The sequence below is a fragment of the Liolophura sinensis genome, chromosome 3 (genome assembly GCF_032854445.1).
Source record: "Liolophura sinensis isolate JHLJ2023 chromosome 3, CUHK_Ljap_v2, whole genome shotgun sequence".
In the NCBI taxonomy this organism is placed as follows: domain Eukaryota; kingdom Metazoa; phylum Mollusca; class Polyplacophora; order Chitonida; family Chitonidae; genus Liolophura; species Liolophura sinensis.
Window position 1 is genome coordinate 16,806,772 of NC_088297.1, and position 19,326 is coordinate 16,826,097.

General features: G+C 39.0%; 1 protein-coding gene across 1 annotated transcript; it reads right to left on the minus strand.

Moving 5' to 3' along the window:
* Positions 1–1,945: 1,945 nt before the first annotated feature.
* On the minus strand, positions 1,946–8,560 carry LOC135463430 (protein odd-skipped-related 2-like). Its single transcript, XM_064740689.1, is given in 6 exon segments — positions 1,946–3,093; positions 3,466–3,565; positions 5,143–5,176; positions 5,179–5,328; positions 7,302–7,390; positions 8,556–8,560. Coding segments are annotated over 6 exon segments (537 nt in total). The 3' UTR covers positions 1,946–2,934.
* Positions 8,561–19,326: the final 10,766 nt, after the last annotated feature.

The following is a 19,326-nucleotide window of genomic DNA, read 5'->3' on the forward strand; positions in this document are numbered from 1 at the left end:
ACTTGGTTGTGTTTTATTCTACTCATTGTTACAAATAAGTCATCATAAACCAAAATTCATTTCACACGACCATAATTGTGACATACAGGGCTGAGGGGAACCGAGTTTACATGGCAACAATATATTTATACTGATATTTTTTCTTCGTGAATGTTCTTACTTGCGTTGAGGAGTTTGTAAAAATGAACTGAGGGTGTCACTGTGTATGGAGATGTCAATCACCTCCCGTATTATTATGATACCTTTCCCGCGAAGTGGATACTCGGGTCCAAGCTGTCTATTGTCCATTCTCTTTTACATGATTATACTGCAATATGTTACTAGGTTGCCCATAAATTGTCATCGCAAAGGCAGTAGTGAACAACAGAATAGTCTCAATGTTTTTGACTCTGCAATGTTTCCCAGGGGTGTCTGTTTTATTCTAATAAGCAGTAGAGCCAGAGATTTCGGAACTTACACCAGCACTTGAATATCAGCCAAATTAATGAATCCCTAAAGTGATTAATAAAGCTGCCCACAAAATTGACAAATATAGCTACTAAAGCTTGTTAATTGTCGGAAAATGTCCAGTCAAACCCTGTAGGTATGATGAATATACCTACTCCTGTAGATATGATTTACAGTTCTAATATGAAAAATGCTAACGTCTTATCTTTTGTATGTTCGTTACATTACGGTAAACACTGTTACTGTTACTCGGTTTCTACTTAAGCGGGAAAATCTTCGACACTGCATTCTGTTAAATACGATGAATAAAAGTCATGCCTATCTACTGGGAGCAACAGTTCTAATAGTGTAGTTTCGAGTACAGTTCTAATGCGGTAGGTTCGCGTGCAGTTCAAATAGGGTAGTTTCGAGTACAGTTCTAATACAGTAGTTTCGAGTACGAACTTTTTTATCCCTAAAAGTCAAAAAAAGTCCCACAGTATCATGTGATCTGTTAAAAATGTGAGACAACTATTTCGAGATCACATTTACAGTAACAATGGCGGTCCTGAAAAAAGTTTCGCAAAAAGTTATTAAGAGTTTTTACGAAATATGGAGAAAATTGAGGAGTTAAACGTTTCTGAGTCCGACAAATTTCTATCAGAAATAGATGGCATCTATGCCTCTGGAACAAGACCAGAAAGTTAATAGTTGCAGAGGTTGCCTAACATTTTTCACCAGCCACGTGATACGAGAAAGGGGGGGTGGTTACTTTACCTTCCACGACAAAAGAGTACGAAGTCCAAACTTTCCTATTGTAAAAAAAATCTGACCCCTTAAATTATGTGTGATTGTTAGCTTACGAGAAAATTCATGGTTAAACTTTCTTTACTTTGTTACTGTCTGTTTTTACCTAACCAATTGGTGTACACCGTTAACTTATTATTCTGTGATGTGGTACACTTTTTTGAGATATTTCTTTATTAATCTGTGAGTTTCTTTACGACATAAACCAAAACTTTTGTGATAACTGGCGGAAGTTACAGTGGGTACAGGAAACAGGTGTTCCTGGCGTAAAGCCCCGGCATTTGGCAAGTAACAGACGAACTGTACCACATTGGCGTACATATATGAACACAACGTTATTGGAAGACAATAGGTCTGCAGTGATGGTTGGACTGAGCAAACTGTGGCATGCACGCGCACTGCCGCAACACGCGTATATATGAGCGTTGAAAGTCTTGTACTACCACTGTGCAGCGTCTCGCTCCCACATTCGTTTTCTAAGTGAAATATTTTGGTGCACGATGTAAAATACCAATCAAATAATTAATAAATTAATTAATAAATTAATTAATTACATATATTAATTAATTTTAATTAATTAATTAATTAAAAGAGGTTTTCCAGTCCAGTAACTGTGTCACACTAGCTGCTCGTTGATGTCATCTTCGTATCATATCCACTATAGCCACACGACTTTCCAGGTGAATTAAAAAACAATCTAATGACTGCGTCTTGCATTGTTTTTTATTGGCTGTATATAGACATATCAATAAACAACTGTCAACTCATAAACATGTTCGTAAATTTAAAAAAAAAAACATTTCAAAGGAAAGATGTAATAAAAAGATATCAACATATGGCACAGGCGAAAATAATCGTTGTCTGAGTCAGGCTTCGACATGTCAAAAACAATCGTAGATTGAAATTACTTAAATATTTGAATGATTTGTGTTTGATGGCATAGTTATGAAAAGTTGTCTTATTTACTAATACGGCACTTTTATAATAATACTAGTGCATGTAGTTCTATCTTTTAAAACAGTTGTTATGACTGCGATTTGACCTTCGCGTGATATATATTTTGAACAATTATTTTTTGTGTACTCTGTTTGAATACATTGGCTCCAAAACTGAAATAGGATATCTCGATACAATTTTTATTTGAAATGCATATTTAAAATTAGGCTTGAGAATGATATGCATGTCAACAGTACATGGAAATAATTAGGCGACATAATGTAACATATAGACTATATAAATGATAATAAATACTAATAACAAGTCCACAAATTAACAAACAAATTTCAACGGAACTCAGATTCTTCTTCATATCGTCTCGACATTTTCAAAATTTTTTCACCATCATCGATGTTCTCAAAACACAATGAAATCTCATCAACCACTTACAATAAAAAAAGAAAAAAAAAGAGCACCATTGGCTAAAACACGCGTCACTTGTGAAGTACTTCCGTTTTGGTAAGAAAAGGAATGATGTCATTGGGTCTGTTTACAGGAGACGTTGCATGGCGTAACTCAGCTGTACAGATCAGCTGCTCTCTGCATTCTGCACTCTGCACTCTGCAATTGCTGCAACAAATGCTTACATACGGGAAACGCCAAGAACCAAATGCTTTCGCCATTCGAATGCCTTTCTTTTCTTTTCTTTTCGGCGCAGAGCGCTATTTTATGGGAGTCCTGGTTTGTATCTGATCGTTTCTTCCTTCACACACTTCGCTTCTGTGGTTGGCCGCTAGAGGGGGACAAAATCGGAACTGTCATGGGGGCTGGCACGCAGCGTAATAAATTTCTAGACTTCATTCCGACAGCTGTGTCCTTGGCCCCAGATGATGTAGTCGTTGACGCCAACTGCGTAACTGTTTGCTGGAACAAAAAGATAAAAATTACTACACAAATTATGTAAAAGTAAACAAATTCTTCCATTTATTTCGCCCCAAATATGTGTCAAAAATATGTGTTAAATATATTACGTATATAACAGGTGCATACAAAACACAGTCGAATATATAGATACAGAGCCGTTTCTAGACAAAATGCGCCATGTGAAACACACCATTTTAAGGCTATTGCAAATCTATTGAAAACTTCAGCAATGACATGATCCGACTCTGTCTTTGTGACGGGTTATATGTAAGTCCAAGGGTAATTTACCAACAATTTGCTTTATAGGGCTTACTTGTTTAGTTTGGGGGGAAGGGGGGGGGGGGCAAAAGTTTATCTTGTGTTTTTTCTTACCTCTTTATGCAGGGTTCTGTGAACAGCTAAGGTTCTTGACTGACAGAATCCTTTTCCACAGACTTCACACTTAAAAGGTTTTTCTTTGGAGTGAATATATCTGAGGAAACAAAATACAAAGATTATAAACTTGTAGTAGTAGAAGGTGTTGTCCCTGATCAATGAAGCGCACATCACAAAATACGTGTAACGTATGGACATATTTATTTATTTATTTGATTAGTGTTTTACGTCGTGCTCAAGAATATTTCACTTATACGACTCCGGTTACCATTATGGTGGACAGAAACACGTATAGACATAGGGAATATAAAACAAATGTGTATAATCTCTGTGGTTAGGCTGGGCTTAACACTCTCCTATACCAAAACTTCCCGGGTTCCTGTTTGTAAACTCTTTGGAACCTCTTTAGATCCTGTGTGCAAACCATCTGGAGCCTGCTTTTAGGTCCTCTGAATGAACTCCTTGGAATAAGCTGAGATACTGTTTGTATCGGATCATGCCTTGTTTGGAACCTGCTTGGAATCTACTCGTATTCCCAAGGCATATGGAGCCACAGCACAATCTAGCGAACATTACAAATTATACACCTTATTTCTGAGACCTCCGTGGTGAAGGGTGTTAGCAGGCCAGCGCGGGGCAATGACCCAGGAGACTCTCACCAATGCGACCGCTGTGAATTTAAGTCCAGCTCATGCTGGCTTCCTCTCCGGCCGTACAGGAGAAGGTCTGACAGCAACCTGCGGATGGTGATTGGTTTCCCCCAGGTCCTGCTCGGTTTCCTCCCACTATAATGCTGGCCAACATCGAATAAGTGAAATATTCTTGAGCGCGAGGTAAAACACAAATCAAATAAATAAATTAAGTAATTAATACATCCTTTATCCGCCACTTGACAATAGTGCTTAATCCATTTGCTATGTATGGTTATACGACAGACGAACTCAACGTAGGAGGCTGTCCTCGTTCACGTTTACAAAACGTAAGGTGGTTTGCTTGCCTCCTTGTTCATCTAACCAGTGATGCCATTATTGTACATTGTTAAAGGAAATGACAAGAGATAACACGAAAGCACTAATTATAGCAAACACCATTACTAAAATGGACATCGAACAACTGGCTAAAGCTTGCAAAGCGTATCATTTTCCATGCCATTCCTAATATGTTCCACTTTGGTGGATGACTTGATGGTTTGTGTGTGACTTTAGTCTGCAGGTACACTTCAGTTTAATGGATCAATTGATGGTTTGTGTGTCACTATAGTCTGTAGGTACAGTTCACTTTTGTGGATGACTTGATGTTTTGTGTGTCACTTTGCTCTGTAGGTACAGTTCAGTTTGATTAATGACTTGATACTTTGCGTTTTACTATAGTATGTAGGTAGAGTTCAGTTTGGTGAGGACTTGATGGTTTGTGTGTCACTGTAGTCTGAAGGAACAGTTCAGTTTGGTGGATGACTTGATGGTTTGTGTGTCACTGTAGTCTGAAGGTACAGTTCAGTTTGGTGGATGACTTGATGGTTTGTGTGTCACTGTAGTCTGTTGGTACAGTTCAGTTTGATGGATGACTTGATGGTTTGTGTGTCACTGTAGTCTGTAGGTACAGTTCAGTTTGATGGATGACTTCATGGTTTGTGTGTTACTATAGCCTGTAGGTACAGTTAGTCAAGGATGTTACCTGTGATCTCTCAGGTGATCCTGTCTCCTGAAGGCTTTCCACAAATCTCACAGGAGTACGGCCTCTCGTCCGTGTGCGTCCTCTTGTGAATCAGCAGGTTGTAAGACTTCGTGAAATGACGACCACAGTACTTGCAAATAAACTCTTTTTTCACCCTGAAATTATCAAAAGTTACAAGACCGTCACCTCAAAATGCAAGGCGTGATCTTAGCGAGTATACGTTTCCTTAGTTAATTGCGCTGCTTTACGTATGTGTATCCCAGACTGTACTCAGTAGAATCACACATAACTAAGAGGAAACATACAAAAAAACTATAGCACCTCTAATATACATCTAGCCCCTTTTTTCTCTGTTTTTGTTGTTGTTGTTGTTGTTGTTCGTATGTCATGTGGTCTGTATTTTATATATTTATTTATTTATTTTCATGCGGATTTAACGACAAACTCCCATGAAAGTGTTCCCATGTATCACGATGGTCAGTTTCACTGGTGAATGAAACCGCACTGCCCGTGGTAAACCACCAGGCTTTTGTCAAGTAGCTGACAGACTTCTCCACATGTGATATACACTGTATTGGTAGAGGCACTTGTAGATAGCTGACTTATGGCCACATTAACCGGTGAATACGGCCACAGTATACAAGAGCAAACCCAGGGCAATGAAGAAAGTGTGATAGCTGACTAATAGCCACATTAACGGTAAAATTCAGCCGCAGTATGCAGAGTAAATCCAGAGCAATGAAGACAGTGTGATAGCTGACTAATGGTCCACATTAACCGGTGAAATACGGCCAGAGTGTTTAGAGCAAATCCAGAGCAATGAAGACAGTGTGATAGCTGACTAATGGTCACATTAACCGGTGAAATACGGCCAGAGTGTTTAGAGCAAATCTAGAGCAGTGAAGACAGTGTGATAGCTGACTAATGGTCACATTAACCGGTGAAATACGGCCAGAGTGTTTAGAGCAAATCTAGAGCAGTGAAGACAGTGTGATAGCTGACTAATGGTCACATTAACCGGTGAAATACGGCCAGAGTGTTTAGAGCAAATCCAGAGCAATGAAGACAGTGTGATAGCTGACTAATGGTCACATTAACCGTGAAATACGGCCAGAGTGTTTAGAGCAAATCCAGAGCAATGAAGACAGTGTGATAGCTGACTAATGGTCACATTAACCGGTGAAATACGGCCAGAGTGTTTAGAGCAAATCCAGAGCAATGAAGACAGTGTGATAGCTGACTAATGGCCACAATTAACCGGTGAAATACGGCTACAGCATAGAAAGTAGATCTAAAGCAGCGAAGACAGTGTGATAATGGGCAAATAGTCCGCCCTTAATACTGGTGAAAATCTGTCCTTTTGTCAGTGTGTACTGATTCAGTGTTTTATTTCGACTGTTCATGTATTTGCTTGAAAACTAGCAACGTACACATCCCCTAACATCATAGATCAAGCAGAATCAGGTAAAACAAAATGCAGTGAAGTTAGTTGCAATTTATCAGATAGGTCTAGAATTACTCAAAATGTTTTATTGTCAACGCATTTAATATAGAGTGACATTTAAACAATGCAAAGGCGATGCTTACCCCACCTTCAGAGTTTTGGTTTATGCAGGAATACAATATGACGAACTACATAATGGAGTGTAAATTCAGAGCGTCGGCCACAGCTTGACAACTGGTAAACGGTAACACGTAATACCGGTGAAAGGCCCTTATAACAGTGGAAGCGCGGATGAATAATAATGTTTTCTTCCCCGAATTTATCCAAAACTTTGTGTTCCCTTGCGATTGACAGATAAGCGCCTTAATCACTCGACCTTGATCCACTACACACTTCCTGTAGAGAAGTGGTCTTACAGATAATATCTTTGTACTGAAAGAAAGTAAAACACTTTGTTCTTTTGACTCAGTTTTGATAACATTTGTGTAGTTCCTTCATTTATTCTTCATTCAGTATAAATTATCGATATATAACCATATAGAAAGAGTCCGATAAAATCCTGTTCTACCCACTCTAAACTTCCATTACTGAAGTGTTCAAAGATCAGGGATTAACTTAGTTTAATCTCTCGGAAAAGGGAATAATATGTCCACTAAAATGGAACGAAGATAGCGCGCGGTTTGTGTCTTATTTTTATGAAGTGTCTCGTACCTGCCTGATCCCTCCCGCGGGGCTTCTTCACTGTTGGAACAGTCTGGCTTTGTTTCCGGTAACCTAAGGAAACCTGGAGGGCCCGATGGTGTTCTGGAACAAAATGTTGATAACTTTTATAAGTTTGTTTGATATAACACAAGATCATAAAGAAAGTAGACCTTGTGCAAAACTTTAGACAAAATCAGATCGCAAAATCATAAAAAAGTGGCCGTTGTGAAAAACTTTGGATCGACCTACACCATAAATCATAAAAAAGTGGCCGTTTTGAGAAACTTTGAACAAAACCAGACCGCAAAATCATAAAAAGTGGCCGTTGTGAAAAACGTTGGACAAACCCAGACCGCAAAAATCACAAAGAAACTTTAGATAAAACAAGACAATAAAACGATAAAGAAAGTGGACGTTGAGCAAAATTTTAGACAAAATGAAAGATAAAAATCCTAGAGAAAATGGACCTTGTGTAAAACATTAGATAAAACCAGGGAGCAAAAATCCCGAAGAAAGTGACGCTGAGCAAAGACAGTAAAATCATACAAAAAGTGGACCTAGTGCAACGCTTTAAATAAAACAAGACAGCAAAACTACTAAAAGAAAGTGGACCTTGTGCAAAACTTTAGACAAAACCAGGCAGCATAATCATAAACAAAAGTTGACCATGTGAACGCTGTGATAAAAAAGTCAACATAATCTTAAAGTAAGTGGACAAAATATAAAATTTTAGACAAAAGCAGACAAATCCTAATGAAAGTGGACCTAGTGCAAATCTGCAATCTTCCGTGGCTCAGTTGGTTAGCGCGTTAGCGCCGCATAATGACCCAGTAACCTCTCACCAATGCGGCCGCTGTGAGTTCAAGTCCAGCTCTTGCCGGCTTCCTCTCCGGCCGTACGTGGGAAGGTCTTGTAGGAACCTGTGGATGGTCGTGGGGTTTCCCCCCCGGGCTCTGTCCGATTTCCTCACACCATATATGCCGTCGTATAAGTGAAATATTCATGAATACGACATAAAACACCAGTCAGATAAATAAATAAACTTATCAAATCTCCTGACATAAAGCCGCAATCAAGAAGAGTGGTTGAGTGATTTCTTTATTCTAAATTGGTTTCCTATCACACAAAAATTCCAAGAAACACAACAGCAACACCATAAACAAAAGACTTATTCATAAAACTTTCATAGTTTTGATCAGATAGTATAATACCGTGGAACCCTTCTTAGGTTTTGACACTAAATGTAAATAAGTATACCATACATTACCTCATTCCGTGACGACATGCGCCATGGCATGACTGAAGACCTGTGCTTCGTCATTTCCGCTCCTTTTTGGTGACGTCACATCCGTTACGTCTTTGGTTGCGCTTTCAGCCAATCTGGCAAAGTTAAATCTCGGGCGCTGTTTTTCTGTTTCCATGGTCACCGTATCTGCAATATTGAAAGAAGCTAAGCATGAAGTTCGAGCCTAATTATCTTATTTCTTCCCAACCTTAATTTAACACCATATAGACTATTTTTAAATCACAGTATGCGAATATATAGAATGTTTCATGCGAACATTTTGTTGTGTCGTCGCTTCAGACTGAAGCAGGTTAACCTTAGTCCTGTCATGTATGTATGATACTACCTCAATGGCAAAAAACATCACCATGTCAAAAACACAAGGAAAAGGTTGACCCAGTTTCTGTGATTCCCTTTCGCGCTGTTAGCCGGTCAGTGAGCTTTCAACAACTGTTTTGTCAACAACGCCGTACAGTTTTGAAACTGAGTGTTTAAGCCAATGCAGTGTGCTTTTTCAAGTGCGCGTGGCTGCCGTGGGATTTTGGGTACATAAACATACGCATGTGTTCATATATGTTAACTTAAAGCAAATGCAGGCCTTGGCGGAAACAGAAAATTCAGCAAAACTTTGCACAACTGAATCTTCGATGGCGCTAGGGGTGCGTTTAAGTTGCTACGTTTTAAGCATTTACACGAACAGCTAGAATAAAATCCAAAATGAGGTAAACTGATAGGAAACCTTGTTTCACCGGTTACCCCTGACCATTTGCTAGCTATCACATCACCTTCGTTGCTCTGCTTTTACCCTTTGTGCTGTAGAAATTTTATATTATACTTGTAACCCACCTATGATATCCGCCTCTCGTCTCCTCAGGTCATCTTGACGATTCAACTCCGGTTGACAGTGCGCCAGGGGTGGGGTCGGGTAGTCCGTGACGTGCAGGGTGTGGGGTGGCGGGAAAATTTGCAGCTCTGGGTACGACGAACAAGGGAGGTAAGCGAGCGAGTTGTAGCCCAGTCCATTAACCTGACCATAAGGCTGCAGAGACACCATCGGAAAGAATGGCGACAGAGGGGTCTGTGGAAACGAGCCCTGGAAACAGGCGTACGGAGACAACAACGACAACGGTGGGCTTGAATAGACCGGGCAAGGGGCGGCAACTTTGTGTTTAGGTAACTCGCCGATAGAGGGCGAGTCTGGTGGCGTGAGTGGTGACTTACCGCCTTGTCATCTGCAAAAATTGCAAAAGTGAACAGATATCTCTTTAGTTATTGTAGACAGTGTCTTCTCCGTTCTTGCGTGTATTTGTTGAATGTTAAGTAAAGTACTGGTTAACAACATTCCAAAGTGCTATTTCCATATTTTTTTTCATCCTGTAAAAATTTAACGTAATAGATTGCTTTGAAATAGAGAACACACTGGAGAAAGGGTGAAGGAACATGGGAAATAAATTAACGACAGGGCATAGAACGGAAATATTGGGTGAGAACTTTTATCATACTACTAGTACAAGTATAAACATATATTGCATAAAAATCATACACGCTCTTTATCAACATGAACCGTGCGCTGCACACACAGCCAGTAGCAATGGATGCTTACTGGATGGGCGGAAGGATGTTAATTTTAATGATACCTGATTGAAACACCAAACAAATAAATAAATACATATATATATATATATATATATATATATATATATATATATATATATATATATATATATATATATAACTAAATTCAAGAGTGAGTCTTGTGCATGGCAAAAAGGCGGCGATTTACTTTGGGCAGTCTGGTTTCCATCCTTAAAACTAACCGCCATTACAGGAGCCAAATGATCACGATATGAAACACCAGTCAATCAATGTATTTATCAATCTATCAATAAATGTTTTCATTCAGCCTTTTTCAACGAGATATTTAAAAATTTTGAAACAGAACAACAACAATTGAGGCTTCACGTCCGATGATGACGGTTGACACACAGCTTTTTGACCTTTGGTTGAATATCAGCGTACACCACATTGTGCACAACCTTAAGAGCGGATACGATTAGTCTAAAGACAACTGAGCAAAACACAACAACACAACGCCATAGAGAAGCTATCTGGGCGATCACAAGTTATATACGTGCATTGACTTCCCTTACTATTTACCTACTTTTTGGACAGTCTGTAAAATGCCGAGAGATGTACTCTCTTAAGCCCCTTTTTTGGAGAAGTCCTAGTATGCTAATACTCAGAAAATAAATTAAATTACATTAAAATTTAATTTAATTTAATTAAATCAAGCTTGATCAACTTCAACTCAAACAATAGATATACCCACAGCATACACAATCTTATGCCTCCATGTGTATAAGATTCATACAAAGTAATCACAGATTCAGCCTATCGTAACCAACATTTTTAAGCTCTTGCTGCATGAGTTCGTGGCATTTTGTTCCGATACATGGTAACTTACAGTGAAGTGGATGGCAAACGGTACTATGTAACTGTACAGAAATGCAAAATAAATAGTTACTGAGTTATAACATTAATACCTTCAGGGTTGTTTGGGTTCTCAGTACATGGTGTGATCAAAGCCTAACCCGCCTATATATACCCACCAGGGTTACACAAAATTTGAGGCAGGGAAAAAAAGAGAGGGCCGTTTCCGATTGGTTATGGCCCATAACTTCCAAAATGGGACACACGGTTTGCGGGTTCAATCCCCGTCCTTGGCGAAGAAATTTGCTGTTAGTGTTCTTGGGGCTGTGGTGGCAATAAACGTTGAAGACCACGTGCCCTCCGCCAACATATCTACATATCACATGTGGGAACATTTCGTGAGTGTTACGACAAATGTCGATAGTTTATTAGGGCAATCCGGATCCTATAAGTGAAAAATTCTTTAGTGTGCATGACATTACAACCACAATCTAATAAATAAACACGAAGTAGAAAAAGCAATGTATATTTCAGCCTCTTCGCACAATCTACAGCGTAATACTTGCTTTTAAATTAAACACAGGCTAAATCCGTACCCATCAGGATATACGTTAAATTCAAACTGTATTTAATACAATGTCTTAGACGCGAAGTATTTTTACTAGGAAGTGGGGCTTAATACATCTGTAAAATCAATGCATATATTCATACATTTTGTGAAGTTGTATTGTGTTTGAGCTGATAGTTCACTTTCACACATACCGAACACTTTCATCTAAAATTTGAATTTGAATTCTCTCCTACATTTAACTGTTCCGTAAGTATTTTTCTCTGTTCGTGAATAACCTTCTCTATGTGTGACGACGCACCATCAACTTCCCAGTTCATTATAAATTTGTTGTAGACTCGAGGGGTAAACTACAAATCAACCCCGAGATAAAAGCTTCTTTATCACGTGGTATGTACACTTTCTGCTTTCTGTCTCGCTCGGAGGCGGCAGAATTGAGGTAGACTGGTTTTATCTCCTTGTCGCGGGTGTGCACGATGAAGAATGACTACCGCGTATCCATCTGTGCGTGACGCTATTCCAGTAATGCTCTCCGCGTGACTTCATGGTGATGCTGAGGTCGGGGAATTTTGAGTAGTTCACATGACTACGTCTTTGTTGAAATCCTTTCGGATTTATTTCATGTAAGTGGTGATGTGTTTGATCATTAGGCTATCATGAATGCTAAACTGTCTTCCTTCGATCCGAGCTAGCAGAAAACTTGCAAGCTTTATACCGTTGTAGTCTCCCATCAGGATTTGCCAGTATCCAATTAAAATGTACGTTATGCAACCAAACAACCAACATGCTGAAAGAAAAGACCCAAGTGCATATGAAATGAAATGAAATGGCTAAGTCTAAACCAGTGACATCTAATCAATTGCACTTAACATTAATACAATTTTTACCCAATTCTGCTTAAACCAAAGTGCTAACGGGCGTGTAATTTTCAATTAGTTTAAGCATTTACATGAACAGTTAGAATAAACCCTGAGGTAAAATGACAAGAGGCTGTAATTCACCGGTAACAAGTGAATCTAAGATGTACGTCTTTTATTATGAATTATAATAAACTTTGAAATGTTGGCACATACAAATCCTCCTTCACAAAATGTGTTCTTATTGGCTTTTTTTCTGCCGGGGTGGGAAGTGTATGGGGTAGTGGTAAAGTTACGCTTTTCGTAAAGTCAAACAGAATGTAAAGAAGATAACGCCACAGGATCCTGTGTGAAAGAAATCTGGTTTAGCCAAATATTACGTAACCGATCAGAGAATTAACTTTCCAATGGTATCGGACATGCCGTAGTGGTTGTTTCCCATAATTACACGTGTTTACGAGATTCGCGTGAAATTGGCCGTGAAGTTGTGACTCTTCATGTCCCGGTGTCATCCAAGAAGTCTCTGTGTTGGTGAAGGATGACGGCCTGAACAGGTTGGGGGAGGTTAGTTTGAGTGGGTGGTGGGTGTGTGTGGGTGGGGTGGGAGTAGGGGGGACCCTATAATTGACCAGTCAGTTAACATGCATGTGATATCCGGGCAGATTTGATTTTAATCGCATTCCCTAAACCCCACCCCACCAATGCATCCCTTCAGAAGACCCGGTTTTCCTCACTAACACTTCGAACCCCCACCCCCATAGACCCCGTAAGGACAACATAGACTATCGGTTAACCACGACGAATGACTGTTTAATTGCGTTGTAATTAGCTCAGCCATAAAGCTCAAACTACATCACAGCTTCATCAGGTCTGCATTTTGTAGGGATGCGCGGTGGATTTCCGTTTTTGATACAGAAGCATTTTGAATTACTTTTCAGTAGAACTGAAATCTGACGAAGTGCGTCTGCAAAACGATGTTTAGTTCTGGATATGTACGTCTGTTAGCTAACGTCATTTTGCAGAATAAGGGACCAAAACTTACAAAAAAAAATTTCCATGCCCAAAACAGATATGCAAACCCGCCATATAAATATGTCTATCAAGCATGGTAGTCAGTTGTGAACAAGACTCTCGACAATTCTTCCTTCTTCAGAAGACTTCTCATAATAAAGTCATGAAGTAAAATTTAAGCGTTAAGCGTGTTCAGTTAATTAATACAGGTTAAATGAGTTGCGACTCTTGAGCTTGTCATTGGCTTGTAAACTCTCACTCGTCAACGTTGAAACTGACACCCTCTTTCGCACAACTGCACGAGGGAAAGTTCGGTAATGGAAATGACGTGACGTGACGTTACACCATGAATATTAATGAACTTCATTGGCATGTCTTCAGTTTTTTCATTTCGCCACGGTTGGATGAGGGATGCATGTGGGGGTGGAATTTGTGCAAATTGTCACATCTTTTTGCAAATAACGTGTAAGTAATACGTGTAGGAGGTGGGATAAAACTTTTATGTTAATAGTAGACATGCATCGGGTATTTCTCTCTGTTTTTAATTCCTGACCTGGTAAATGTTCCAGATTCAGGCATTTCCTGTATCGCATCATTAATGCGTGTATCACTTCCTCCTTGTTTCGAAGCTTGCTGTCTGCCCGTAGGCCTAAATAAAAAGGTGAAAAGCGCGATGCACAAATTCATATCCTTGAGATTACAACATAAACAGTGACGAAACGATGAAGTGTTAAACAACCCACTTGCACAATTATTTAAGTTGGTATTGTATGTCGTCAGGTAAGAAACATTAGAGTGTGAAAGAAATGCCGAGTGAGTATACGATAAACAACGGGAAGTAACATATTTAATTCAACTGGAAAATTCACTTCCTTAATTCTGACAGAACTAGTACATTAGGATTGATTGGTAAGCAGATATTTTAGTCTATGAAATGGACTTGAGAAAGATGCATCGGTGTACATACACACGTCGGATCAGAATCTGACTCGAAAGGTTAAATATAAACTGGGAAGCCAGAAGGTAGGCATCTGACTACCCTCCGCATTAATGCATTTGTAGCTTATTGAAGTCAACAATCATATAACTGTAGCTGACTGGATGGGGCGGATCGGAAGGGGGGGGACTTTTTTTTTGAATGACCCTAAAAGATAAGCGTATATTCCCCCTACACAGGCGTTAAACAATAGGAGCATTTTTACCATCGCTTTACCTCAAACTCAGTTAAGTTCAACTAAAACTGTGTCGAACAAGTACCCTGACTGTCTGGCAACCGTTTTGTTCACGACCATTCTCACTTGTAACAAGGCAACATGAAAAATAACATCAAATCTCAGTTCATCAGATTAAACTGACCACAAGAGCATCCAAGAATGACCATAGCAAGTGTGGACAACAGTGCCAAGTATTGTATATTCCGGAAGTGATCAGTTACGATGTTCCAGAACACTGTCCTAACCAGACTTCTTTGCAAAACGTTTTTTAACGCTTCGGTGTAACTAATCGCCGACTTAATGATGGCGCGACGGGATGATGACGCCATCTAAGAGGAAAAGTTCGCGTGCGAGTTTCTAAGTACGGTATTTACGTACTTCACAAAGATTTGGTTAAACTTTGTATGAATTCGCTTTAAATTCAATTAGTGAATCGGACTATGTTTTTATATATATCGTCTTAAACCTGGATGGGGTCAGCAAGCTGGGAATTTCCCCAACCCCAAATGTTGACCGCCGTCGTACACATGGAAATACTCTTAAGTATGACGTTAAACACAAAATAAAACCCACATGTATTTTGTTTTATTTCAAACTCTGCCAAGCACACTTTCTTTGCTTATTTATTTACTTATTTTATTTATTTATTTGACTGGTGTATTACGCCGTACTCAAGAATATTTCACCTTTATACGACGCCGGCCAGCGTTATGGTGTGAAGAAACTTCTTGAGTACGGTGCAAAACACCGCTTACATATAAATAATTAAAAGTAATTAAATCAAATGATGCACGTCTGAAATGATGCACGCAGTATTGCCTTGAATACTGTATATCTGAGACACCGTGTTGTAAAACTGAAAATGCTGCAAGTTTGAAAGTTGGGCAGAACGCTTCGAGTAGTTTTGAATACTTGAAATCTGAAACATGTGCCACACATACTGAATGTTTGAACGATGGCATGGTACCGAATATAATGCGTGTCTGAACAGCCTCACGGTATCGAATAATGCAAGTCTGGAAAGTGTCGACAGGGTCTTCAATACTGTATGCATGTGTATAAAACGTGCTGTGTAACCTGGAATGTTGCATAATGTGCAAAATGTGATTTGGAATGCTTCATGTGTGCAAGATTAGCTATCTTACATGGTATGCCACATGTGTGCAAGATGAGCTGTGTGACCTGAAATACTGCATATGTGCTAAATGTGCTGTGTAACCTGGAATGCTGCATGTGTGCAAGACGAGCTGCGTGACATGGGGTACTCCATGTGTGCAAGATAAGCTATGTGACATGAAATGTTGCAAGTGTGCAAAATCTGCGGTTTGTCCTGGAACGCTGCACGTGTGCAAGATGAGCGATGCGAGCTTGAATACTGCATGTGTGCAAGATGAGCGGTTTGAGCTTGAATACTGCATGTGTGCAAGATGTGTTGTATATGGCCTAGAATACTGCAAGTCTTAAAGATATACAACTCTGCCATTGTCAGATCTAAGTTTCAAATTATTCTATGTACACAATGGCTATATATGGCATTTCGCGGTATGTCCGATGCGGATGGTGCTCTCATATCAACACTTACACAAACAATAAGTCACATACACTTTAACGATCTAAGCTATCGCACAATGTGTGCAACGCGTGTGTGCAAGCTTTTGTTTCCGGGGTAGCACTTTTTCAAGAAGTTAGTTCCTCTTGTGATCTTGAGGCGGAAAGAGATACCGAAACATGGCGCCGTCTTAAGTTTACCAACAAAGAAAAGTGGATGGATCAGAGTTTCGATCGAAGGACACTATCAGTTTACAGTTAACAGAAGATGCTGTGCTCTCGTTGAACAGTATTACGTTGGTTGAGGACCATGTATACTGGTCTACGGTGATACGGTATGCTTATCTGTACGTCATACATGAGAAAGTTCGTCCTTAACTTTTCAAAGGTCTGTGGTTTTACCCTAGCTCAGCTTTCCCCTTCTCACATAAGACTGATCAGCCAAACATATAACAGTAAAATCAATCTCGATCAGTCTGATTACAGAAGCAGTTCGTTTCCAGGCACAGAGGTTTAAGTCAGGAATTCCTCAGGTACCTTCTGAAAGGCAGTGGTTTTTTTCCAAAAATATGACATTCAAAAAAATTAATGTTATTGTTCACAGAAAGTCTATAGGCTGAGTAATGTTAGAGTGTACTCTGCTATTGCAGCATATCGTTGTGTTAAATCTAACACACATATTCTATCAAAAGAACAAAAAGATTCTATTAGACTATCAGGATAATATGTTGAATATGACAGAATATTGTGTTATAATAACAGAATAATACATTCTAGCATCACTCAGACAACAGACTTTCTGTGAAAAATAACATTCATTTTTTTAGTGCATCTGGATAAAGCGATTTCATTTCATTATTACCATTCAACCGTAATCACATCCCTAGAATGAATAACCTCTAATTTTTGTGCACGGGGATTTTAGTTATCCTGATTTTTCGTTACCTAAATTTATTCACTTAATTCATTTTATTCAACTGAAAAAAGTGGTATTATGCCCTACAACCTTTCATTGTGGTAACCTCTAAGAGGATGAATATTAAACCTATGCAAAAATATTAATGCAACTAAATGGGTGCAAGTGAGCACACTTTTACATAGTATATAACCAGCCTATAATATGTGTAATAACATTATCCAATCAATGCTCTAACATTTTGCTTTAAATCTTCGGTATACAACCTTTTTAGTTGCGCATGTCTAACATGCAGTGAGATGATGTCATATCACCAGCTGTATTTTAAAGTGCGCAGTAACTGAGCTTCCCCAAGCAGTGGTCTGTTTTAACACGACCTGTGTATAGTGTCTACATCTAGCTCATGTGACGTCGTGTTACGTCATGTTACGTCATACGACATGACGCAACATGTGTATTCTCAGGAAGGAATTAGCAGACCAGGGCAAAGATTAATTGGCTTTTCAACAACTGATGCAGTTAAAAGACGCTATCTGTTGATTCATCCCACCCAACCCCTATATATGTATGCAGCCTTTACCCATGTGTATACTTAAAGCTTTCGCTTATCTTTCTAAAACCACATTACAAACATAAGCCTACCATCAGCATACTATAACTGCTGAAGCTTTGACGATTACATTACCGGCATGAGTTCGACTCTTTTGAATGACAGGTAGTAAAGGTTGGCTTTTGTCAAAATAACCTCTAAACCAAATGATCCACATATCTGAATGGTAAAGAGTTATCATTTCCGCGTATCCCTAATCTTGATTTTACACTTGCCAGAAAATTGTTGTTGGTCTAATTTGCATAATAATAAGGGGGGACAAAGTTTGGCGATGTGTAAAACTGCTGACAAACAACAATGTTGCAAAAAAAGAAAAGAAAAGAAAAAACAGCAACAACACAATTCCGCAAAAATGACTGGAGTATGATCAGTTTAGTAAGTATCACATTTCCGCTAAAATGATTAAAGTACGATCAGTTTGGTAAGTATCACATATAAAGTGATGGTAAACGAAAACACCTTCATGTAAGGGCGTATTTTCAGCAGGGAATTAAGGTAAAAGTAGATATACTGAGACAAATTATCTATCAATAAAACGGGGTTGAAAGAGAAGGTAACATATCACTCGTTGGCCAAAGGCGCGGCCTCTGCTGGACATACATATACAGTCGTATAACTTGTTTTCGCCGTGTTGTACACGCACCCGAAATGTTGTCTGTGTGGCGATAAACCGCAATCAATCAATCAATCATCCATTGGAATATGTTACATGTTTGAGTCAAATCATAAAGTGTCCGGCCTCGCTGCTTGTTCCAATCACTTCTTCGTGCGATACCAGAGGAGTAGGCCTGTATTTAAGATAGGCCAGTTGTAGGAAAAGATAAGACATTTTCCAAAGTGGCCATGCAGTGGGATAAACTAAGCCTGCGCAAATAATTGAGTAAACCTGAATGTTTAAGAGCTTTGTAATCAAACTTCAGGAAAAGTAATTTTCGTACATATTTACACCGCGTTGAGACAGCTCTCATTTATGCTATATACCACCCTGACGACTTTTGAGCCATTTATCGAAAACGGGAATAACCCACTTGAGCGCAGAGGTACATTCGTGGGACTGACATTGTTAATAAAGATACTTACATAAATGACTTGTATAGGAGCAATCTTTTATTAGCGTGCAGTTTATTCTTTTATTCGAACATGCCTTAAACTTCCATGCATGAAATTAATCTAAAGAATCATACCATTGGGAAAAAAAGTACAAGCAAGGTCTAAGGTTCGATTCCAGTAGCCGCTAAAGGGTAAGTCAGGGGGTGACTTTTTTTTGTCGGGGGTGAGCAAAGTATTGCCAATAATCTACTTCTCCATGACTGTGTCATTTGAGCCACATGAGAAATGGACTATACAACCTTACAATTTGACAATTGAGGAGATCACTTAAATAGCATGAACGGTCATCATTTAAGTATTATCATTTGTCGGCGAAATATACATGTAACTATATAACGTATCCATGAACAGCTCTATATAAGTATTATCACGTGTCAGTAAAATACACTATAAATACTATCACGTGTCAGTAAAATACACTATAAATATTATCACGTGTCAGTAGAATACGCTATAAATATTATCACGTGTCAGTAAAATACACTTTAA